At 34.1% G+C, this 26,283-nt stretch overlaps 1 protein-coding gene across 1 annotated transcript in view; it reads right to left on the reverse strand.

Moving 5' to 3' along the window:
* Nucleotides 1-1,394: 1,394 nt before the first annotated feature.
* The window catches only part of RXFP1 (relaxin family peptide receptor 1), a 78,734-nt gene continuing 53,845 nt past the window's right edge, over nucleotides 1,395-26,283 (reverse strand). Inside the window, exons 7-18 of the mRNA XM_036424806.2 lie at nucleotides 24,711-24,782; nucleotides 24,546-24,617; nucleotides 22,579-22,653; nucleotides 17,001-17,072; nucleotides 14,791-14,862; nucleotides 13,997-14,068; nucleotides 9,788-9,859; nucleotides 8,818-8,889; nucleotides 8,042-8,271; nucleotides 4,859-5,269; nucleotides 3,939-4,157; nucleotides 1,395-1,693 (exon numbers count right to left, since the gene is read on the reverse strand). Of these exons, the coding sequence (XP_036280699.1) occupies nucleotides 1,395-1,693; nucleotides 3,939-4,157; nucleotides 4,859-5,269; nucleotides 8,042-8,271; nucleotides 8,818-8,889; nucleotides 9,788-9,859; nucleotides 13,997-14,068; nucleotides 14,791-14,862; nucleotides 17,001-17,072; nucleotides 22,579-22,653; nucleotides 24,546-24,617; nucleotides 24,711-24,782 (1,738 nt within the window). The remainder of the gene's footprint in view (nucleotides 1,694-3,938; nucleotides 4,158-4,858; nucleotides 5,270-8,041; nucleotides 8,272-8,817; nucleotides 8,890-9,787; nucleotides 9,860-13,996; nucleotides 14,069-14,790; nucleotides 14,863-17,000; nucleotides 17,073-22,578; nucleotides 22,654-24,545; nucleotides 24,618-24,710; nucleotides 24,783-26,283) is intronic.

Below are 26,283 nucleotides of genomic sequence, written 5' to 3' on the forward strand. Positions count from 1 at the left end.
GACTTTTTTGCTTAGTTGTAGGAGTTCTTTAAATATTTTGAATATTAACCCCCCCCCTCAGATATGTGATTTCTAAATATTTTCTTTTATTGCATAGGTTGTCTTTTCACTTTTTTTTTTAGAATGTCCTATGATATACAAATTTTTAAATTTAGAAATCTAATTTATTTTTTTCCTTTTGCTGCTATACTTTTATTGTCATATCTGAGAATGTTACCAAGTCAAAGGTCTTGAAGATTTACCCCAATTTTCTTTTTCCTAAGAGTTTTATGTCTTATATTTTGATTTTTGATTCATGTTGAGTTAATTTTTGTATATGGTGTAAGGAAGGGGTCCAACTTCATTCTTTTGCTTATGAATGGTACCTACCTGCATCATGTGTTGAAAAGACTTCTTCATTTGATTATTTTGGCTGAAAATCAATTGACTGTAAATGTGAGAGTTTTATTTTTAGACACTCCTATTCTACTGATCTATATGTCTAGCCTTATCCTACTTTTTCTGGTTCACTCTTTAGCAATACTTTCACTCTCATTTTCCAAACATATATGATGGTTTTAAAAGCAAAAAGACATTTGTGCAGAGAAGTGCTGTTTTGGGTTAATATAAGAACATTTTTTCCATAGTCATAAATACATTATATTGGCTCTAAAGTGTATGAAGACTTAAAGAAAGTTAAGATGAATTCTTAAAACAGAATATCTGTAAGTTGCAAACAATCAGACATTTTCTCTGATGCTATTATACTGAGTATTAAACCCTTATTTGAAAGTGTCCATGATATGCATGACAGATAAAGCTCTACCTTAACATAGGAGCTGCAGATGCCCTATATATATTCTGTTGTAAACAAAATTTAACATTGAACATTGAGAAGGTTCTATACGGTCTACTTCCAGGAATTTACTGCAGTGCCATGCATATAGTGTGTACACAAGAAATGCAAAAAGAATGAATGGCCCGACTGGTGTGGCTCAGTGGTTGAGTGTCAACCCAGGAACCAAGAGGTCATCAGTTCAATTCCCAATCAGGGCACATGCCCGGATGGTGCGTTTGATCCCCAGTGTGGGCTTGTGCAAGAGGCAGCCAATTGATTATATCCCTCTCTCATTGATGTTTCTACCTCTCCATTCCTCTTTCTCTCTCTCTCTCTCTCTCTCTCTCTCTCTCAAAAAAAAAAAATAATAATAATAAAACATATTTTTAAAAAAAGAATCTTTCTGAAGTAGATTTTCTTAAATTTTCTATATAAAACATGTGCTAGTATATACACATTATCAAAATAATTTATTTCCCTCATTTATCTTAGCCATTAATGTAAATTATTAATTTTGTGGCATTCATTTTATACTAATAAATCCATTTTGAAGCATCCCAACGGGGGTCAGAGTCAGTTATGAATAGGAATTGAGTCTGGTTGATTGAGAAATTAGGGACAATTCATAGGGGTCTGTGAAAAGAGCTGGCTTCATTAATCTAGGGGGCACCTCCTGCAGCGGCCACATTTCTATCCACATAAGTGATGGAGTATGTGTTTGCCGACTTCTTTTGCTGCCAATTGATCTCTGTGTGTAGTTATTCCAAAACTGATGTATCATTTCTTTGAATGGTCTTGTAGTCAGAGTATAGAGAATTGGGTTCAAAGCACTGTTGATAGGCAGAATAAAAATCACTACCCAAGAGTTTATGGTACCTGGAAGAGAAAAATGACATAGTTTAGTATTTATGGATGTTTTCAAGTTATAGAAACCCCTTTCCCTTCTTTGTACCTCAGCCTCTTTCAAGTGTTTATTTTTCCATTTGGATGTCTCATAATTAAATACAAAGTCTATATGTGATTCCAGGATATCTTTCCAGGGTACCAGTGTTCAAGGGGAGTGTTTGTGCTACAGAAAAACCAGGGTTCATTGCTAAATAGCTTTTCTTGAATATACCAGAAAAATATTCTATAAGGTAGAAATATTTTCCATCAAATGACTATATATTATTAAAATATGATTTCATTTAATATTCTGATTCAGGCTTTTTAGCATTACTCACATAAAGATTATTTTTAATTCTTTTTTTTTTTTTTTAAATCTTCCATAGCCCTAACCGGTTTGGCTCAGTGAATAGAGCGTTGGCCTGCGGACTGAAAGGTCCCAGGTTTGATTCCGGTCTAGGGCATGTACCTTGGTTGCGGGCACATCCCCAGTTGGGGGTGTGCAGGAGGCAGCTGATCGATGTTTCTCTCTCATTGATGTTTCTAACACTCTATCCCTCTCCCTTCCTCTCTGTAAAAAATCAATAAAATATTTTTTAAAAATAAAAAATCTTCAATTGATATTTTTCCATTGATTATTAGAAAAAGTGGAAGAGAGAGGGAAAGTCAGAGAGAAATATCAATGTGAGAGAAACAAAAAACTATTGTTTGGTATTAAATCATGCCTTTTAAAATATTTTAATTATTAGTATATATAATATTGCTCAGAACATATATTTAATAAATTTCTTTTTAACTATTTATTTGGTTCTTAAAAATAGGTATGCATTTTTACACTTTTCACTATTTCAGTAAAAACATCTTTGACTAACCTTATTTTCGAAAATTACTATATTATGTATGCATCTACTAAATTCTCAGATTTTTATTAGAATTTAGTTAATGCTGTCTTTCTTCTTCATTGCTTATAAAATGTCAGATATATTACCACAAACCATGGGATAAAACAAAATTAAAAATGTATGTTTATAAATTTTTAACAATGTGAATGTATTCTGTACTGTACATATAGTTAACAGGACTTTGCACATTTCTAAAACTGTAAAATAGACTTAACATAAAATTTACAATTTTAATCATTTTTAAGTATATAAGCACATTTCACATTATTATGCACCATAACCACTATGCATCTCCAAAATGTCTTTAGCTTGCCAAGATGAAACTTTGTACCTATTAATAACTCCACATCCCCTTCTCCTCCCAACCCTTAACAATACCATTAGCAACCTTTCTGACTCTATGAATTTGACTACTCTAGTTACCTCCTAGATGTAGAATCATATAATATTTGTCCTTTTGTGATTGGCTCACTTCACTTAGCATAATGTTTTCAAGGTCCATCCATGTTGTAGCATGTATCATCCTTTCCTTCTTCTGTACGTCTGAATAATATTGCATTTTGTGTGTGTAACACATTTTGTTCATTCATTCATTCATTGATGGACCCTGGGTTGTTTCCACCTATGGTGATTATGAATGCTGCTGCTCTGAACATGGGTGTATGAATGTCTGAGTTACTTCTTTTAACTCTTTTGGACAATAACCATTAGTGGAATTGCTCAGAAATATGGTAATTGTATGCTTAATTTCTTGAGAAACCATCACAGTGCTTTCTATAGCAGTGGTGCCATTTTCCATTCCTATCAGCAAAGCATAAGAGTGCCACTTTCTCCACATCCTCACCAATACTTGCTATTTTTGAAATGATAGTCATCTTAATGAGTGTGATATACATTATTTTTAAATGTCAAGAGTGTTTTCTTCTCTCACCTCTCATACTCTGGGGTATCATACTTTGAATTGCTATGCATTCAGGGAAGAAAAATGTCTTACCTTCTGAAATAAATAATTATTTGATCATTGTTTTCATCTATGTTCCTTTCTGGTCATCTTAAGCATGGGATTACCAGAATTTCACTACATTGAGTATAGTTTATTTGAGTAATTGTTCCTTTGTCCCAACAGTAATTGTGGTTTTAGGTATTTATGGAAATAAGTGAACAGCTTCTTCCCAGAGAACATTTTATTTGAGAAGAGAACATGAAGTACATATAACTGACTTACATTTCTTGAAACAAGTTAGTGTTAAGGATTTTAGTTTTCTTTCCTAGAGGTATACTGCAGAAACAGATACATTATTTTTGTTTTTATATAAAGAAGAAAAAAGTAGTACCTGGTATTTCTATTTGAAGCAATGAAAGAAATTTCAGTACAAAAATGGGTATCCAGCACAATGCATCAGTAAATACAATAAAGAAAAACCGTTTGGCAAGAGTCATCTCTTTTTTAACTTGATTCCGTATTTCACTTGCTGTTAGAGCACTTTGATGAACGCTGTAAAACATGCTTCCATAGGAAAAAACTACGATGATAAATGCCACCAAGTTAACACCTATTTAGGACACAAAAATTATTGTTCATGTATATAAATATTCTTTCAAAACAAACAAACAAAACATACTCTTAGCTGTTGTTAAGAAACAAAGACCAATATTTTTTTTTTTGTACTTCATAATTGCTTGGGTATATAGAAATCATGAATTTTTAAGATTTTAAAGTATTTTGGAAGTAATGAGGAAGAATGAAATGTTTAATTTTGAAATGGCATATTAAAATGAGATTATAGTGATTCAATGAATATATGGGGCCTATTATATTAAACTAACCTTTCTAGTATTATTTTTGTAATAATTCAATTATTTTATTATATTCTGAAAAGAAAATGACAAGAGAAAACACTTGTATGTGTACTCACGCCAAAAACTTGTCTGGCTACTTTGAATTTGTTCATAGTATAAAGGCAAAGAGTTAAAATATATTTTGCTTAGTATTGTTAGGGTGATTGCATAATATACAAGTGTTTAGTGTCTTGTCTTTTATTAAGGTGCATCATGTTGGAATTTATATGATAAAAGGAAAATTTTAAAAATCCCTTTAGGCTATTCTGATAGAATTCACCACCAATGTGAATGAGAAAAACTGGTTAGAAGATCTCATATAAAATTTTTGTAAACATTAGAAGGTATAACAAGGTTCACGTTGTGATTTATTGCAACCTTTGTGTGAAAAGGCTCATAATACAGAATTTCTTACCAAGAAAAATTGTCACTGAATAAATCTGGGCTCCAATACTTTCTGTGTCTTCCGAATGGAGAGGGAAACATACTCCATTGTTGCCATAGTAATTTTTGAAAAATTCCTTATTGCTCAATGGCACAAAAGCCACTATAACCCCAATAATCCAAATGAGAATCAACATTGTAATTGTTCTGCATTTTCTAGGTCTCAAAAATTGAAAGGGATACACAATGCAGATGTATTTTTCCACTGTCAGAAATGTTAAAAGTAATACTGATACTTCCGTAGAGAGGATGGCCAAAGACCCCGTAAGCTGACAATGAAAACTCTCTATCCACATCTGCGCATGCTTATTGTATTCTCCACGAAACTTTAGGTCAAAGGCTCCAATCACAAATAAGTATATCCCCATCAGGCAGTCAGCACCTATAGGGATCAGTAAATGTCACAAATTTAGAGAAATAAATAGGTATAATAGACTTATCAATAAGCATTGATATTTGAGTATATGTAATATTATATATTCATAACATATCTAATATTTTAGCAAAAATAATAAACTAGTCAAGTTTCTTCCATCTTGGGGCAGCAAATTTTTATTCTAACAATTCATTTATGGGTAAGAGCCTCTTCAACTCTCTTTGATAACCACATTTATAATATCCTTTACAACTAAAAAGTAATAATTTCTCTGTTCTCCTAGAACATGTATGTCTGTGTGAGCAGGGATCTTGTCTGTTCATGTTTTTCATTCTAGCTCCATCACCCCAGAAGTGTTGAATAAATGAATAAAATGCAATTATATTGAGCATTGGATTAGGGACCAAGATGGGGATGTTATTACTTGGTTCACCTCTTCCACTGAAATTCTCTCAGCTTAATAACCAAAAGATATCATCCAAAATCCCAGAGAGAATAATTCAGAAGTTGCTGTGCGAGTTAATGATTCTGAATTTTGAGGCCCATAATTTAGAATACAAATAATTCTGACGTGCTTTACAGTCAGTACAATTTCAGGGGGCTTACATTGTTTACCCAGAGCTAGCCTAAGCAGGCCTGTTCTCTCAAGTTCTGTTCCCCCCCCCCCTTTTTTTTTAACCTTTCTCTGTCTCATTTTAGGCCCTACTTGGTATATTTGCTTTTTAAGCAAACATTACATATCTGAAAGTAGATAAGATTTTTTTTCTCTTTATTTTAAATTTTTTTTGACTGCACAAGTAGTCTACACAAAGTTCCTAAAATCACATCTGTGTATAAATCATAAGGCTGACCCTAATCCTTAAATACTGAAATTACATTCTGGCCTTCACCAAGGAAGTTGAGAGTCCTCAAAATTTTATAACAATACAAAATTTTATAACTACCAATACAAAATAATTGCTTAGGTAGCTTGCAATGAAAAAACCCCTCACACAATTGAACATTAGACTTTGAATGAAGATAGGATTAAGACATGGGACAGCACACAGTATGTAGATTGATGCTTGCTTGAGGGAATATAGGTAAATTATAGACCACGTTACTTACACTATGAACATCCTGATGGCTAGTTTCATGCTCATTTTTCTTTGTAGCCCTCATTTAACATAATAGCTTGCGATCACATTTCAAAAACTTTTAAATATTTTATATGAACTAAAAACATTTTCTTTAGATATTTCAAATTATGACTGCAAAAGATTCTAGGATCTCAGAGTCCAGAAAAACAACTAAGTCAATATTCATGAATTGGACATTCAAACAAAAAGATAAATATAGCTTTAGATATAAAAATATGACCATGAAAGGTTTTATTCATAGTAAAAGATTTACAAGCTTTAATAATATATTATGCCTCGCCGGGACCGGTTGGGCTCAATGGATAGAGCATCGGCTTGGGGACTGAGGGGTCCCAGGTTCGATTCCGGTCAGGGGCATGTACCTTGGTTGCGGGCAGATCCCCAGTAAGGGGTGTGCAAGAGGCAGCTGATCGATGACTCTCTCTCATCGATGTTTCTAACTCTCTATCTCTCTCCCTTCCTCTCTGTATAAAATCAATAAAATATATTAAAAAATATATATATATATTATGCCTCCAGGGAAGAAAACTATTGTAATAAATAAGAGGTTGTTTATGTGGCAAAGTAATAAATGAGAACTTCATTAATCTGTGTAAAGTGATTGAGTTTTCGTCTTTTAAAACTTATTTTCATATTCACCAATGATACATCAATAAAGGGGTTAATCTCCACAATATGTAAAGAACTTATACACAATTCAACACCATGAAGACAAACAATCCAATTAAAAAACGGGCAAAGGTCATGAATAGAAACTTTTCCAAAGACGACATACAGATGGCCAATAGACATGAAGAAAAAATGCTCAAGGTCCCTAATCATAGAGTGATAAAAAATTAAAACCATAATGAAATATCACCTCACACCTGTTAGAACGGCTACCATCAATAAATCAACAAATGACAAGTGCTGGCAAGGGTGTGGGGAAAAGGGAACCCTCGTGCCCTGCTGGTGGGAATGCAGACTGGTGTAGCCACTGTAGAAAACAGTATGGTGTTTCCTCAAAAAATTAAAAATGGAACCGCCTTTTGACCCAATGATCCCATTTCTGGAAATATATCCTAAGAATCCCAATTTTAAAGAATATATGCACCCCTAAGTTCATAGCAGTGCAATTTACAATAGTTAAGATCTGGAAACAGCCCAAGTGCCCATCAGAAGATGAGTGGATAAAAAAGCTATGGTACATTTACATAATGGGATATTACATGGCTGTTAGAAAGAAGGAAATCTTCCCTTTTGCAACACCATGGAGGTACCTGGAGATTATTACTTATAAGTGAAATAAGCCTGCCAGAGAAAGACAAATACCATATGATCTCACTTACATGTGGAATCTAATGAACAAAATAAACTGATGAACAAAATAGAACCAGAGGCATGAATGCAGGGAACAGACTGACAGCTGTCAGAAGGGAGGAGGGGAAGGGAGACTGGAAAAATAAAATAAAACTTATTTTCTTTCTCATCACTAAAGAAATTTTATTTCCATTATAGTGAATGTGAAAACAATATATAAGCAAAAAGGAGAAAAATTTAAAATCTCCTAATTCTGTCTGTCCCTGTTTACTAAATTTTGAATAGCAATGCTTTTCTATATTTTGAAACTAGAATTCCTTTTCAGTCAGGAAATACTCACAGCAGAGAGATATGATTGACATGGCATGCGGCTTGTTCTCAGACCTGATATAAGGTCGCATACAAATGACAAAGATGTTTCCCAAGAATGTAACTGTAGACACAACCCAGACGAACACTCTCTGAATGATGCTTGCCAAGAGATTCTCTAGAGATGAGATTCCATCAGTGTTTGGTTTACAGCTGCGAACGTGTGGTGCATATCCACAGTACTGGAATTTCTTAAAATAGCTGGTGTGCAAAGAGGGAGTTAAAATAAGATTTTAAATTTAATTCGGCCTTACTATTCATGAATATGTATTTCCTACATTTTCTCAGTAGAAAGAAAATGTCTTACTAATGAGACTCAGGGGATTGTAAAACATTAGGAATACTGAAGCTCTAAATCTAAGTTTAATTCTCATTAACTTGATTTTTACTGTAAAAGAATATGTGGGTGAGAGCAGCAAGTAGGCATAATGAATATCCAAATGCTAGCCACGTCTTAGAATATAAATAAACTGTAGCATGTGATCAAGAGAACCCATCAATGAAACTAGTTTGGGTTTTTAGTGTTTGGTATATTGTTGCTGCCACTGATCTTGCTTTTGAACCCTCAGGGGAAGGGAGAGTTAAGCGCTCTCTACTCTGTGCTTCCATGGTTATTGTTTAGGCAACTTAGTCACTAGGAAATGTTAACAGATTGGATGGATTGGGGGTATGGATGCATTAGCCCAATACATGTGGGAACATAAAATATTAAAATCAAGGTGAAGAACAAGAAAAACATCTGCTTACATGTGAGAGAGATTCATAAGCGGTCTGAACATCCTTTGTTGGATATTTGAAATTTCAATTCCTTCTAGACTGCTGAAAATATCAAATTCATGATATAAATAACATGTTATTTAGGGTAAAATAAAATGAGGTTTTGCAAAAGACAATTTTATTTATTTATTTACTTATTTATTTTTGCAAAAGACAATTTAATAAAATGCTGTTAGTTAACATATACTCTAAACCAAACATTCAAACTCAGCCTGCTTTAGGCACTTACTCAACCCCTTTTTGATTCTGTTATTCACACATACTCATATATTTATCCCTTATTTGAATTTTTTTGTATGCTCATAGATCATGGCATAATGCTTTGTGATAATAACCATTCAATAAATGTTTGCAGAATAAATGAACAAGCATTATCTTTTAGACAATATTAAAATGGCAGAGGAGTTTTATATTTTTGAAAAATTTCTAATAACTTTAAAATATTTTTTTCTAAAAAAAAAGTCACTTTGCTAAGGGAACACTTAAATGAACTGAAGCTTATCTTTTAAGGCAATTCTTAGAACCTATCAGAATATGTTTTTATGGTACAAGTGATGATTTATGTAATCTAGAATATTCTCTCTTGGAATAAAGATGGGCATATAAATCCTAGAACTCCAGTGCTAATGGAGGAATGAATATGCATAGATGCCTTCAGAGGTTTGAAGCAATCAATCCAATATAAGCTACTGGTGATTATAGAAAAATTTGAAATGATTCATCATTATCTAATTTTTAGTTTACCAATATATAAGATAAAACTAATAGTTATCTGTTTATAGTCCAGTCATCATATATGTTTTTATGGAGCTTAACTAATATCCTGGGGATAAAGCTTCTGATTTGAAAGATTCTATAAATCTTATTTCATAGAATTTATTAGCTATTAGTATACAAATAACTATTTTATCATAAAACATCCCCATAAGCATATACTTACAGAGACTTGAGTTTGACAAGAGAATCAAATTGATTTGCATGAATTTTCTTGATTGGGTTATAGGAAAGATTCCTGTGTTTTAAAAAAGGCAGCAATAAGTTATTTCTATAAACTGATTGAGGAGAGATAAAGTATATCTGCTAACTTTGGGTTACTTTTAAACATTAACAAAAAAAGTACCGTAAGAGCACGTGCCTCATAGCATACATTAGCATTTAAATGAATTAATGAAGATAAAACAGTTCCTGGCTCTTAGGAAGTACTCTATAATTGTATAAGTGATCTATCTATCTATCTATCTATCTATCTATCTATCTATCATCTATCTATCTAGGATGAGAGAAAGAGAATGAGAGAAAGAGTGAGAGAGAGAGAGAGAGAACGAACTAAGACATCACCATGGAGGTGAAATTGTTAAGAAATAGCTCCCTCCAGAAACATTGTAGGGTACCCAGGGAGGAGCTACACCTACTTCACATCTTGCCTAGGATCAGGTGTGGTTTAAATGATAGAAAAATCTAGACAGGGAAGCATGGCACAAACTGACAAATTTCAGAGAAAAGGTGGGGGTGGGGTGGGTGGGTTGGGAGAGATTAACCTGGGGAATTTATATACATATATTCATAGCCTTTGGACATAGACAATAGAGTGGTGAAGGCTGGTGGATGTGTAGGGTTGGGGAGGTGGGGGGAGTCAATGGGAAGAACAAACAAAGTGGACTAGAATAATTTCAATTATAAAGGTAAATTTTTAAAAATTTGAATTCATAGAATCACATTGAGAATTTTTTACATAAATTATATGTCAAAGAGTGGTATGTAGCACTAGCAATTTGTGAGGCATAATTAAAAGTAAAAGGCTCTAGCTAGGAATAAAAGGTAAATCAAATAGTACAGCAGAATTTGAATGAATCTTTGTAAAAAGCACCTTGAAACAAGAAGCATTGATTAAAAGGAGTTTCTCAGGGCAAGTTCTCTTTTGAAGACATTTATTCTAGATTAGACCATTAGTCAGGTGGGGGTGGGGAAGAGGGGTGTCCCTGGGGGAGAGGTGGTGATTACAGAAAGAAGGAAAGAGGAAGAATTACATTGAAAAATTAATTGTACATATAAAAAAACAAATAAAAGTGGACTCAATAGTTTAGGAATTGAAAGAAACCATCTTAACATAATGAAGGTCATATATGAAAGTCCACAGCCAATGTAATAGTCAGTAGTGAAAGGCTGAACGTTTTTTCTCTAAAATCAGTAATGAGACAAGGATGTTCATGTTTATCACTTCTTTTCAACATTGTACTGAAAGTCCTAGCCAGAGCAACTAGGCAATAAAAAGAAATAAAGAAGCACCCAGATTAGAAAGGAAGAAGGAAAATGACCTCTGTTTACAGATGAAATGATCTTACATGTAGAAAGCCCTAAAGATTTCATACACACACACAAAAAACACCTGTTAAACTAATAGACACATTCAGCAAAGTTCCCAAGTACAAAACCAAATGTATTTATGTATACTGATAATAAACAATCCAAAATAAAATAGGAAAAAAATTCCACTTGTAATAGCATCAAAGGATAAAATACTTAGGAGAAAATTCACTAAATAGATGAAAGGATTATATTTTGAAAACAAAATGTTGCTGGAAGAAATTAGAGAGGACATCAATAAATTCTATGCTTATGAATTGGAAGACTTCCTATTATTAAGATGTTACCCAAAGTAATCTACAGATTTAGTGCGATTTCTATCAAAATCCCAATATAGATTGCAGAAAAAAAAATTATCTTAAAGTTCATGTGGAATCTCAAGGGAGCCCGAATAGCCAAAATAATCTTGAAAAAGAAGGACAAAGTTGGAGGTCTCACACTTCCTGATTTCAAAATCTACTACAAAAATACAGTAATCAAACCATGTGGTACTGGCATAAAGATAGATATACTGGGGTGGGTGGGCAAAAGTATATTTGCAGTCGTAATACAAATAAATAATACAATAATCTATAATAAAAAAAACATAATATGTTAATTAGTCCAGACAGCTGAACGCCCTTCTGGACGACCTTCCTGACAACCTTTGGGATTGAAGCCAGGGCTGCAAGGGCCATGGCTATGAGGGCCGAGCCCCTTGCACAAATTTTGTGCATCGGGCCTCTAGTTAATAACTAATAATGTAAGAATAAATTGTGTTTCATGTACTCACAATCATAAACCTACTTTTGCCCACCCCTGTGTAGACAATGGAATAGATAGTTCAGAAATAAACTCTTATGTATTTGGTCAAATGTTTTTCAACAAGAGTGCCAAGACTGTTCCATGGGAAAAGGGTAGTCTTTTCAACAAATGGTGCTGAGAAAACTAGATAGATATTCACATACAAAAAAAATAAAAATAAATAATAAATAAATAAAAAGAACATGACCCTTAGGTTACACCAGCAATTTTCAACCCATGTGCCACAAGAATTTTTAAAACATGCAATACTTGACTATTTAGTGAGGGACACTGACCTCTTTTCCCTTAGATTGTCAAATAAAAAAATGACAACAGTCAACTTAACAATAGCTGTCTGGTGTGAATGAATCAAAATTACACCTATTTTTTTTTTCAGATTGGCCAAAAATATATTTTTTGTGTGCCACAGAATTTTAGTAATTAGTTTATGCAGAAAGCCCTAAAGATAAATAAGGTTGAAAATTGCTAGCTTGCACCATTTATAAAATTAACTCAAAATAGATAAAAGATTTAAATATAAAAGCTAAAACTATAAACTATTGGAAGAAAATCCAGGGAAAAGGATCATAACATTGGATTGGGCAAAGATTTCTTGCATATGACACCAAAAGCACAGGCAACAAAAGTAAAGATAGAAAAATTGGACTACATCTAAATTAAAAACTTTTTTTTTTTTTTGCATAAAAGATACTCTCAACAAAGTGAAAAAGCAACCTACAGAATGAAAGTATTTTCAAATTGTATCTGAAAAGATTTAATATATACACTATATAAAGAACTTCTATAATTCAAGAACAACAATAACAAAACACAATTTAAAATGGGTAAAATAATATTATATGTTATCCAAAAAATATACGAATGCATGAGCAAATTAAAAAGTATTCAACATAATTAACCATTAGGGAAATACAAATCAAAAACATGAGATGCCACTTCATATCCATTAGGATAGCTATTATTAACAAAATAGGAAATAAAAAGTGTAGTTGAAGATGTGGATAAACTGGAACCATTGCATACTACCAGTGAGAAAGGAAAATGATGTGCCACTATGGAAAACAGTATGATATTTCTTTGAAAAATTAAGAACATGTAGCCTCAAAGTTGATCCAACAACTCTAAGGCTACATATGAAAAGAACTGAAAGCAATGTTTTTTTTTTTTAAATTAAATATGTTTTTATTGATTTCAGAGAGAGGAAGGGAGAGAGATAGAGAGATGGAAACATCAATTGGTGTCTCCTATACACTGAGCATGCAATCTGGACATATGTCCTGACCTGGAATTGAACCAGTGACCTCCTAGTTCATGGTCAATGCTCAACCACTGAAGCACACAGGCTGGGTGAAAGCAAGGTCTTGAACTGATATTTGTACACCCATGTTCATAGCAGCATTACTCACAACAGCTAACAGGTGGAAACAACCTAAGTGTCCATCAATGGATGAATAGATAAGCATATTATGGTATATGCATGCAATGGATTGTTACTGTGAACAATTATATTAATTCATTAATTGTAAAATTAAATAAATAGAATTATAGAATTAATATTATTATTTAGAAAAATAATACTCAAAAATTCTGACACATACTACAACATGGATGGATCTGAAGACATTATGCTAAGTGAAATAAGCAAGTCACAAAAGGACAGCTATTGAATGATTTCACCTATATGAGGTACCTAAGGGAGTCAAATTTATAAAGACAGAACATAGAGTGGTAAATGTTGGTGTGTGTGGGGATAATGGAAAATTATTGTTAAACAGGTATGGAGTTCCAGTTTGGGGAGATAAAAAGTTCTAGAGATAGATGGTGATGATGTTTTTATAATAACGTAAATGTAGTTAATGCCACTGAACTGTACACTTAAAAATAGTTAAAATGGTAATTTTATGTTGTACATTTTTTATCACAATTTAAAATATAAAAAGTAAAAAAATAAAGAAATGAAATGACAAAATATCAATCTTACAATTTTGAGAGCTCCTTTAGATCCTTAAATACATATGGTGAAAGATGTTCAATCTTATTATTTCTTAAATCCCTAGGGAAATAATTGAAAAAGTCCAATTATTTTCTTAAGACTTTATTTATTGCTCTATACTTGATTACTAGCAATTTTAACAATGCTATTAATGATTAATATTAATTACCAGAACTCTAAAAGTTAATAAAAAAAAAAAAAAGAATAAAAGAAAAGGGGAGTGACAGTCTGTTCCATGCCTTCATGCTTTGGGTCTTATTTTGGAATTGTTACTGATTTTTTAAAAGGGACATTATAAATAGCTGATTTAATTTATCTCTCTCTTCTATTATAGGTTTGGATGTTACCCATGGCAGTGTTTAATTTCTTTATGAATCAGAGATTATCCTTTGGTTTCAGAATTAGCAAAGTGAATCCTTTTATCGTAATGGTCTCTGAATACTAGCTCTTTAGGAAACTTAAAGACAAATTTGCTGTCCCTCTAGCAGTGGAACAAAGTGGTGTCAGATGTATTTTATTTATAAAATTTACCCTAACTTTATTCTTTTCTCTGCATCTATGTTTCCTTTACTTCACTTTCCTCAAATATCTATTTTATATTTTCCTTTAACACATATTTTTATATACTCTCAGAATTCCTTTGTGGTCCAAGATGTATATAAATTATGCTAGGAAAAGAGATAATAAATATTTCTTAACATATAAAAGCATATATGTAGAGCAAATGTGAACTACAACAGTAGAAAGAAAAATTTTATCATTATATGTTTAATCAAACTTACAATTCGTCTAGTTTCTGGAGAGGTGCAAACGTATTTTCTTTTAGATCATTAATTTTGTTTCCCCCCATTATCCTAAAAGTGAAAAAACAACACACACATTATAGCTTCTTAAAAAATGAGTTGTTAGAGGAGATGAACAGCCTGCAAAAACTATATATATATTTATAAAAGGTAATTTTATATATATATATATATATATATATATATATATGGTGCACTTTTCATATCAAGATAATCTGAAGGTGTATGATAAGTTATTCAACCTAATTTTAAACTCAAATTTCCAAATCTTTTAATAATGTCAAAAACAAAACATTCTAATTTTAAAGTGAAATAGGTAAGAGCTTTGCAAGGGAAATTGTGACGGTCTCAACTCTTGAGAACAGTCTGATTCTCAAGACCATCGAGAGCATTAGAGAGCTGTTTTAGAGCTGCTTCTTCAGCCCATGTAGTATGTTTGTCTAACAAAATATCCCCTAAATGATGTCACTCATACATATTTGGAAGTTGATGTAACTTCGGGTAGAGTTGCTGAAGAAGTTTAGCCTAAGCTGGACCACGTTAGAGCTCTAGTTTGGGATGCTGAATGATGACTGTAACTCTTGGAAGTTCACTTCTGCAGGATCTCATGTGGACGAGCTAGCATAAAGGACTAACTCATAGAAAAGTAAGAGGATTCCCAATTCTTTAAGCACTGCGTGACATGCTTAGAAATTGGCCTTATCCCATCCTTAAGTATTTATTTCTTCCCAGCACTCCAAACCAGTACCACCTCCTTCCAATATCTCTGGGCCAAGAGAAAACATAAATAACATCATGCAGAAGTTTCTTAAAAAGCAAACACAAGTAGAACAAAAAAGAAGTTCTAAGTTTTTTGGATATATATTTTATACATATTCTTTAGGTGCAGTTTTTTTTTTAATGTACTTTAACTGATTTCAGAGAGGAAAAGAGAGGAAGGGAGAGATAGAAACATCAATGATGAGAGAGAATCATTGACTGGCTGCCTCCTGTACACCCCACCCTGGGGATCAAGCCCGCAACCCAGGCATATACCTGACCGGGAATTGAACCAGTGACCTCTTAGTTCCTGGGTTGTTGTTCAACCACTGAGCCACACCTGGCTGGGCACAATTTGGTTTCTTTAGGATAATTAATATGAACATCCATATGAACTATTTTGCATGATTGATATAGAGCATACTGCATCTCAAAACTGCTGAACTCACTGCAGAAGAGTTCAAATATTTCAATGGCCTGAATTCATTGCAATGGGAGGCATAATTGGAGGAAAGTTATTGTTGTTTTAGTGGTAGCTATTGCATTGCCGATACACAGGGGTCCTGCATATTCTAACATGATGGTTTTCAAAGTTTTCCATGGTAACCTTCAGTAAAAGAAATGCATTTTACTTTGGGGCATAATCCAAGACTCTTGAAACAATACATTTAATTATGGGAATTACACTCTCATATTTTTATTCAATTCAATTTTAAAAAAAAATTATGATCAGGACGTACTACATTACTTTCATCACTCACTTGTGAGTTGCAACTCACAGTTTGAAAAACACCGTCCTGGAAAAATCAACTGTGAATTAGGCAGCTGCATTTTTATATTAAAGGAAGCCCCAGAATCCTTGACTTTCATGGAAGAGGCAGTGTGAATTTAAAATAGGCCAGAGAGGCATAATAAGGATAAATGAAACTCAGCAACATTCTAAGTTTTATCCTGGTGTCCACAATTATATACAGAAGGTGTGAACATTCTGCAATATTTTTTTAAAATTTAATTTTGACTATAAGTAATCTCGCCCCTTACAAACTTTGCAGTAATAATTTATAAAGAGAAAACACTCACAGATTAAAACTTTTGCTTAGTGTTTCTCATACTGAGGCCTTAGGACAGATTCTATGTGGTCTCTAAGAATTTCTTTCCACTAAAATGGGTTTTATTTCAGATTGGGAAAAACAGGCCTCAGGTAATACAGTGACATTGTGATGCTTTATATATATTGACACTTTGTGGTTACCCTTAATTTGAACTTTAGTAATTTTGCCAATATGCTTCAGTTTAAAAACACTTCAAGCCAATAGTGAAAAATTTCCGTAACTACTGTGCATGTTTATCCTAGCTACTGTTCACATAAATGATTCATTTTCTTTGTAAAGAGATATAACATTATTTGAAAAGGATAAAACATTACTTACAAAACAGTTAAACTACTGCAGGAGGTAAAAGTCAAATTTTTTAAATTATGGATATGGTTGCCTTCAACATCCCTGAAACATAAAAGATGATAAAGCTAAATTTTAATCACAGAGAGAAATAAATTGGTTGAGAATGACTTGCTTTCTAATAAAATCGCTTCACATGATGTTTATTTTATATAGATCCTTACAGATGGCCACTTAGATAACAGCTGAAATAATATTTATATAGATTTAATGTTTCTTTTTTTCGCTGTTAATTGTAAAAATGGTTTGAATCACCGAATCTCTACCATGTGTTCATATGGGCACATATGTTACTCTGAGAAATGTGAAAAGAATGAGAAGTCAAACTGAAAATCTTTGTTACGGTGGACACTCACTATTACCAGAGATTTCATAGTGGACTGTATTAAGCATCCGCTAGAGTTACCAATGGCATTTCTCTAAGTTGATGTGACCCTATTTTGCTGCAGCCTGAGAAGCTGCTCCTGCCAAAACAATACTTAGCTTCTACTTCCCTTGCCTAAATGCTCCCCAGAACATTTTTTTTCACCAGCCTTTCCCACTATAAATAACCTCATTGCTTTATTACATTGCCACACAGGTTATTGCAGAGGAAACCCCACAAGGCTATTCTTGGTTGTCCACTCCCAGCTTAGGGATTACCTATAGAAGGGGTCCCAAAGAAATGCATTCACACTTTAATAGCCGATAGCTCAATATTGAAGATGAAATGCATTTTAAGAAACACTGCCTTTATAATTATTCAAAGTGTGTGTATACATGTTCTTGCGACACCCTATTGACCCTCCTTGAACTCTCCTGCTACGTGGCTCACTCACTGTCAGGAGTTTGGTCTGGTCTAAGCAGCCAAATTTGTCAGAAAGTTTATGCTTTATTATTCTCTTGTAATTACCATGAAGGTATTCTTTTATTGCTCCTCTTTCATTGTTCAGTTAATGGGTAAAGTGTGTAGACCAGAGTTAGCTGAGGTTAAGGATGTACTTTCAAAAGTAAGTGCTGGTTTTTAAATCTACTCAGTCTATACCAATACGGAGTTTACTGGTCACCCTATAACATGGGCCTATAGGAATAATCAGGACTCAAATATATGAGCTAAAGTGTGACACAGCTACTAAAATCTGTAAGGGAAACGTGAGAAGCAATAATGGAAATGCGATATTCTGCTGGCTAGGCTACATCTGGGAGAGTCAGTTTTATTTTGGGCACTGCAATAAAAAATAGATATTGACAAATCAAAGTATATCTGGGAGATCTGGATGTAACGGGCCTAGAAATCAAGTCAGTTGGAGAAAGGCGTATTTATTATTATTTTTAAAAAGTATATTTTTGTATATTTCAGAGAGGAATGGAGAGGGAGAGATAGAAATATCAATGATGAGACAGAATAACTGATTCACTGCCTCCTGCATATCCCCTACTTGGGATAGAACCTGTAACCCAGGCATGTTTCCTTAACCAGAATTGAACCCAGGACTCTTCAGTCCGTAGGCTCTATCCACTGAACCAAACCAGCTAGGGTGAAAAGGGTGTATTTATAATAGAGAAGAGTAAAACGAGAGATATATTTGAAGTGAGGCTGTATAAGATATAGGGTTTTCCAATGTTGCATCAGGTTACAAAATTAGATTTACTGGTTGAAGGACACAAAACATTTTAAGTTTAAGCTCACAATCTATGGTGTTCAGAGAAGCAGCTTGTTGTCACTATAGGTATTTTACAGAGGCAGTACCATAACTCAAGGATTTTGTAGAAGTTATTTTTGTACTACATGGAATACAATACTCTAGAACATTCTTTTAAAGAAAAATTCCTATTATTCTCTTATATTGGAAACTAAGCACTTATGATCATAAGATTTGGCCAGGGCTTTGGCCTTTCATAATATTCATTGCTGTTTTATGAATCTACCACCAGGTGGTGATGCTCTCTTAAGCCTCAGAAAATAGCCTTAGGTGATCTTGTTAGCTACTTATGAATTTTTTAAAAAATTAAACTAGTATCTATATTTAAATTAGTATATTTATTAATTTGAAAAATCAGTGGAATGTACACATAGAGGCACAAATTAGGGATTTTTTTTTATTACATTGTTAGTTTTACTTAATTTTAAATTTATCTTAACCCTGAGTTGTAAGTTTGCTTTGGCTTTCTTCCTAAAATTAGAGGTTTTGGTCCTTGGTATGCAGGGATCTGGTTTGCAGCATACATATTAGCTGAAGCATCCAAACCTGCTTCTTGTTGTCCAGCTCCTAGCTTTTAGGGAGTTGAAAAGGGTAGTGTTTTGTTGTTGTTGGTTTGTTTGTTTAGACCACTTTTCCAACTTGATGAGCCTCTGAATCTAATTATATTTTCTCTTTATATATGGCAAAACTTGCCAAAAATAAAAATTTGATTCTTTAATATGTAGGACAACAATAACAAAACAAAAATACCAACAATCTTATCTTTTCTTTCTCAACTTTCTTTCTTATCCCTAGTGGCATTCTAACCATGCAAACCTCCTTATCCTCTACTTCCTCTCAACCTTTCAAACATTACTGGCTCCTATTTCACAAAAAATACTGAGGTGATCAAAGAGGGAAAAGCCTTTGACTTTCTGCCTAACATCTATAGACTTACCTGTAAATGCACCTGCTAATCCTTCCATATGTTTTCTCGGGTTTGGTTTGTGTATGTCCTAAAATATATGGTCAATTTCGGTGAATGTTCTTTGGGCATTCTTTGTTTGCAGTTTTATATCTATTAGGATTAGGTGCAGACACATATAACAGAGACCCAACTATAACAGCATAAACACATAAGGAATTCTTTTTAAGAAAAAAATAAATAAATCTAGAATTAGGCAGTCCAGAGCTAGTATGGTAGTTTTACAAAGTGGTTAAAAACCCAGATCTTTCACATTCACCATTCACATGTCCTAGTATTCATGGTCCAAGATGATGCTTGGCCATAATATACTTTTGTTCTGGATAAGGAAGGAAGAGAAGGGTCTGCCTTTTCCTCTTCAAGGAGATTTCCCAGAAGTGCTACACTACACTTCTTAAGCCTCATTAGTTAGAGGTTAGTCACGTGGATAGATCTAGATACAGGGAAGTTTCAGAAAGTAATGATTTAGTTGGGCACATTGCTGTCCCAAATAAGCCAGTTCTGTTATTGAGAAGGGACACTGCAGTTTGATATACATCAATTAGACTTAACTTATTAAGTATGGTAATAGTTCTCCATATCCTTATATGCCCAACCTGTATATTTTATTTGTAATTCATATTATGTTCTTGAAATTGAGCCATGTTGATGGTAGTAAGGTTAGTTCATTCATTTCATTGCCCAGTGTGTATCACATTTCCATAATTTTCCACATCTCCCAGTACCTTGCTTCGTAATATAGCCTCCATGTTTTCTATATATTCAAATTATTTATTTTAGCTTCAACCCATATATAATCTTGGTAAGTCTTATCTCAAATTAAAAGTTTACTTCACTCTCTTGGTTTTTAGTTCACCTTCCTTCAGCTATTGTCCATCTGTCCATATGCTTATTTATTACTTATATTGCTTCCTTTTAAAATTTCCCTATCTTTACTATAGTGTTTATAGTTTTAAAAATTGCCTTGAAAATGCTATACTAAAAGTTTTAATCTGTTATCTGCCATATATTTTGAAAGCATATTATCCTGAGCTATCATATGCCTTTTTATTTTAGTGTATTTTTCCACTAAATCAGAGTTAAACTTTTTTTTTTTTCCAATACATCTATCAGATTTTCTAGTTTATACTTGCTACATAAAAGTTCATGGGCAAGGTAAATATATTATAACTATTTTAAAAGAAATAAATACTTATAAAGTAAAAATTATTACTAGGATTAAAATTGGAGAACAGTCACTATTAGAAATGTACATGGAATGAGTTGTTTGGATAGCTAAAACTTAAAATTTTAAAAAGTCCACTTTTTAGTAATAAATCTTGATCATTTTTATCAGAAGTGATATATGGCTGTCTTTTTTAAAGCAAAGGGAAGACTTAGTATCTGCCATATTTGCTCCTAATCTCAATGTATGATTTTTTCATTGCTAATTTACTTATGACTAAGTTTAAAATGCTAAGCATGGTTAACTAGTAATGTATTGACCTGAACCAAAATTTAATTACAACACAGGATATTAAAGCTAATTTGCCCTTTCCATTATGACTACACCAAGATGCCCTCTGGACTAAGTCATGATTTCTGAGATATTTGCCTTCCTTTAAATAGTTCCAAGATATAGTATGTTTTGAATTACTATGTCTGATTTTTGCAGTACTTCTCACTCCTGCTTTATTATCAGGTTGATAGCTGTCACTTCTTACAAAAATTGTTTCTTACTCTACCTTTCCCCTTACTTTTTTTTAATCCTCATCCATGGATCTTTTCCCCCCATTTATCTTTAGAGAGAATGTGGAAGAGAAAGAGGTGGAGGAGAGAGAGAAACATTGATGTGAGAGAGATACATTGATTGGTTGCCTCCTAAGAGTCCTGACCTGGCCCTAGAATCAAACCTGCAACCCATCTACATACCCTTGACTGGGAATCTAACCTCTGACCTTTTGGTCTGTAGGCCGACACTAGTAACTGAGCAAAACCAGGGCTTCTTTCCCCTTACTTATTTTTTAAAATATATTTTTTATTGATTTCAGAGAGGAAGGGGAAGAGAGGGTGAGAGAGATAGAAACATCAATGATATTGATGGGTTGCTTCCTGCATGCTCCCTACTGGGGATCGAGTCCACAACCCAGGGGTGACCTTGATTGGAATCAAACCTGGGACCCTTAGTCTGAAGGCCGACACTCTACCCATTGAGCCAAACCAGCCAGGGCTTCCCCTTACTTTTAATTTGGCATTTTTCACCTACTGTAGGCTTAGAAATTAAAGAAAAATTCAAGAATTTCCTACACAATAAGAAACAGATGGAGTTTTCATATGATACTGTATCTGCCATTTATTGACCAAATATTCCAATAGTTATTTTGTTATTTATTTCTTCATTTAACCTTATTTTAATAATCAAATTTACAGGGTAACTGAGCTCTAATAGTGGAGTGATACTTATTACAACAAGCAATGCTATTCGGTAACAAATTTTATGGAACATATTCTATTGTGATGACTTCAAAATAAATTCTAAGTATCACATTTTCACTATGCAGAATTTAGAAAATTTAGTCTTTTTGTACATATTAATAGGTGAATAGGTTGACAGGGAAAAGGGGGAGATGTTATATAGATACTATGCCATCCCTTCTGTCTTCTTTCTGCTTCCACGTGTTTTTTTTTTGTTGTTTTTTTTTTGTCTGTTTGCTTATTGTTGTTGTTTTTGAGATTTTATTTTGGAGAGAGTTTAGAGGAGTTAGTTTGATAATGTGATGTTTAATAATAAAATCGTGTTAAAGTAACTTGAGGAAATGTGATATGACATTAACAATTTACCATTTTACAAAACCTAATATACAAACAAACTAGGCAAAATTAGAAAAGTTAGTTGACTTCTTTAAGAAAAGACAAAGCAACTTACAGCCAATTCAGTCTTGGCATGTGCTGACAAAGAGGTCTGTCAGGTAAATGGGTGAGGACATTATTCATCAGGCCTCTGAAAAAGAAAAGAAATAATTTTAAAAATCACATTTTTTTTCTAGTAGTTTTATTTAACTTAAGCCAAACATGGTATTATCATTATTCTTATGAAACCATGAAAATCTCTTAAGTTAGTTGTTTTCTCTATTTTGGTCCTGTGCTTTATAATTCAATGCTTGTTGGTGATAAAATTAGATAAATAATATCTGTCATATGGATGAAGCAATAACGCTAGTAACAAAAACAAAACAAACAAACAAACAAACAAAAAAACCAACCAGTGCCTTTCAATCGTGGGCAGTAAAAAGGAGGTGATGTTATTTTTAAATTTTTAATTAAAATATTTTTATTGATTTCAGAGAGGAAGGGGAAGGGAGAGATAGAAACATTAATGATGAGAGAAAATCATTGATCAGCTGCCTCCTGCATGCCCCCTAGTAGGGGGTTAAGCCTGCAACCCAGGCATGTACCCTAACTGGGAACTGAATTGTGACCTCCTGGTTCATAATGAGTCAACCTTCAACTATTGAGCCATGCTAGCCAGAAAGGAGGTGCTTTTAAATGAATGTTATTTTTCTTTACTGAGATTAATATAAGGCAGTAATGGTGTGCTTAAGAATATTTCAATAAAATATCACTGTGAAGATGTATTCAGTTTTGATGGACTCAAATTGTAAAAGACAGAAAATATTAAAAATTGTTAAAACTACAAAATAGTCTTATCCTAGCTAATAAAGAGGGAATATGCTAATTGTTGTCACACCCTGATAGAGGTGCCTACAGCCAATAAAGAGGGCATATGCTAATTGACTGTCACGCCCTCAAAGATGGCGGTGCCCACAGCACCCAGAACCCTCAGCCCTGCCGGGGCAGCAGGCGTGCAGCACGGCCAGGCCCTCCCCACGCGCCTGCCTCTGGAGTCCCCCCAGTCCCCTCAGCCTCCCAGCTGTCCAGGGCCAGCCCGAGGCACAGGCAAGCCTCAGATGTCAGCTGCCCAGCTGCCCGGGGCCGGCCCGAAGTATAGGCAAGCCTCAGGTGTCAGTTGCCCAGCCACCAAGGACTGCCCGAGGCTTGCACTGCCGGCATTAACAACAGCAGAGGTGTGATGGGGGCTTCACCCACCCCTGAGGGTTCCAGACTGTGAGAGGGGGCAGGCCGGATTGAGGGACTCTCCCATTCCAGTGCATGAATTTCATGTACCGGGCCCTAGTAAACTATAATTAAATAATGGTTTTTAGTGGTAAAGCCTTTTTTTTAGGGTTTTAACAATTCCAAAATTAAAAAAAAATTTCCAAACTTATTGCTGTTAAACTTAAAACAGTAATTAAAAAAAATGTAAATTTATCGTTTACATGGATCAAACTCACTGAAATATATAAAATCATTTTTATATTTTGTTGTGCATTTGGAAAGTTAGTACCACTAAAATAAATACGTTTCCATAAACTTTCAACCTATGATTCAAATAAGATATAAAATGAGAAATAATGCAGCAGTTAATAATATGGAAAATTATGAAAATAAAAAGTAGAAATAAACCAAAATATTTAACATTTAAACATTACCCCCCAAAACACTCCAAAACACTAATAACAAACAAAATAAAACAAAACAAAACCAGAATAGGAACTATTAATATAAGAAGATTACTCCCCACCCCAATATTTTTGTTTCTCATTCTTTAAAAAATATCTTTATTGTTGAAAGTATTACATATGTCCACCTTTTTTCCTTATTGGCCCCCTCACTCTGCATGGCCTTTCAGACTTTCACCACCCTATTGTCTGTGTCCATGGATTATGCTTATATGCATAATCTCTTCCCACCCCACCTTCCTTCTGAGAAGCAGTAATTTTTATACATGTGTTTTCTTTTAATTAAAACATTTGCTTTAATTTTAATACTTACAAGAGTATAAGAGAACTTAGTCCATAAAATGTTAGTGGGGAAATTTGGCTGAGGTTATTATCATCAATTACCCTGCCAGCCAGAAGAAAAAAAAAAATCAATTCACTTATACATTTTTAGAACATAAAAACCAACGCCATAAAATGCCACATAAATTAAACGTACAGCCACTCTAATTTGTGGAGATCTTCAAAAACACCAGGCTTCAAGAAGGTTATCCTGTTATTACTAAGGTGCCTGAAAAAGGAGAAATGACCACAGTAAAATTAGTATTCCTGATATTTTTATAATAAGGAAATGAAAAACAATAATCATACATCTTAAGGGTTTTTTTTGTTTGTTTGTTTTTTTCTCCTACTCTTCTCATCATGCCATTTCCCTGGCTTTGGATCTCTAAAAGTTCTTTGTCATTTACATTTTTATGTCTAGTTTTTATTCTCTCAGAATCTGTCAATAAACCAATCAGCCTTGTCTTCATTCATCTATTCATTTATTCATCAAATTGTTTTGAGCACCCACTCTATGGCTTTATGATAAGCATACCATTTATTTTTTTGAGGGGCCTTGAGTCTCAAGGGAAGACAGCATGTGAACAGGCTGTTACAGAAACAAGAGGAGAGGAGAGAAGTGTACCAGACATGGTGCTCTGACAGTGCAGAGGAGAAGCCACCTGGCTTTGCTGGGGTCGGGGCTGCAGAGCATGAAAGAGTGAGGAAGCAGGAAGACTTTACCAAAGGAGGCACGCTCGAAAAGAATCTTGGACGAAGACATACCATTCACAAAGCAAAGAATGGGCAGAAGTTATTCTAGTTAGAAGAGATGGCTTATGCAAAGGCAAGAAGTGGAGAGTGACTAGCGAAGGGATTGCCAGATAATTCAGTGTGGCCTCGCCATGCGGCTGTGAAGACAGTTAAGAGATGAACCTGGGAGGCAGTCAGGGCCCTCTGTTCGGGTTAAAGGACATGGCATGTCTTGCTAAAGAGGTTGACCCCACCATACCTACGCAACCTCTCACACTTTTACAGAGTAAATCCCCTCTCTTCTATGTTGATCTCCTCTCACCATGCTGATTTCTAGCGCAGTTTCGTTAGTGCATCCATTCACTGCTCTGAATCTGCTGCCAGTTTGATTCCTAGCGTTGTCACTGACAGTGTGACCTTAAGCAAGCAATTAGCTTCTGAAAGCCATTGCTTCTCCAACTCTAAAATGGAGACAGTATTAGTACCTGCTCCTAAGGGCTGATGTATCATTCGAGGCAATGCACGGCATCAGCACTGGCAAGTCACAGTACTCAGTACATATTATTTATTATAACAATGTTTTCGGCCATGCCTCCCACTTCAATGTCTTTCCTGTTCTTTTTCCTCTCTGCCTGTGCTTCATAGACAAGTATCAGTTTAAGTTTCACTTCCACTGATAACACGGCCCACCCTGATTTCTCTCTTTTCTCCACTCTGCAGATCTTAAGTAGACATCCTGTAAAATGTCTCCTGACAGGAATCTCTCCTTCCCCCACCAAGTTTGACTTTTGCTTATGGGCAGTAAGGGATGAGGCCCCATATTAGAACCACTTCCTTCCCTCCCTTTCAAACCTGGAGCCTCAGGTGGGCACAAGAAGAGGTAAAGAATAGCTTCTACACTTCCTCTGAATACCTCAGGGGCTCCCTTGAAAGGTAATGGAAATCTGTCAGGTACAGACATTTAATCCACCCACGCAGTCGGTGTTCATCTGTTGAGC

Source organism: Pipistrellus kuhlii, unplaced genomic scaffold, assembly GCF_014108245.1.
Source record: "Pipistrellus kuhlii isolate mPipKuh1 unplaced genomic scaffold, mPipKuh1.p scaffold_m20_p_8, whole genome shotgun sequence".
Classification (NCBI taxonomy): Eukaryota; Metazoa; Chordata; class Mammalia; order Chiroptera; family Vespertilionidae; genus Pipistrellus; species Pipistrellus kuhlii.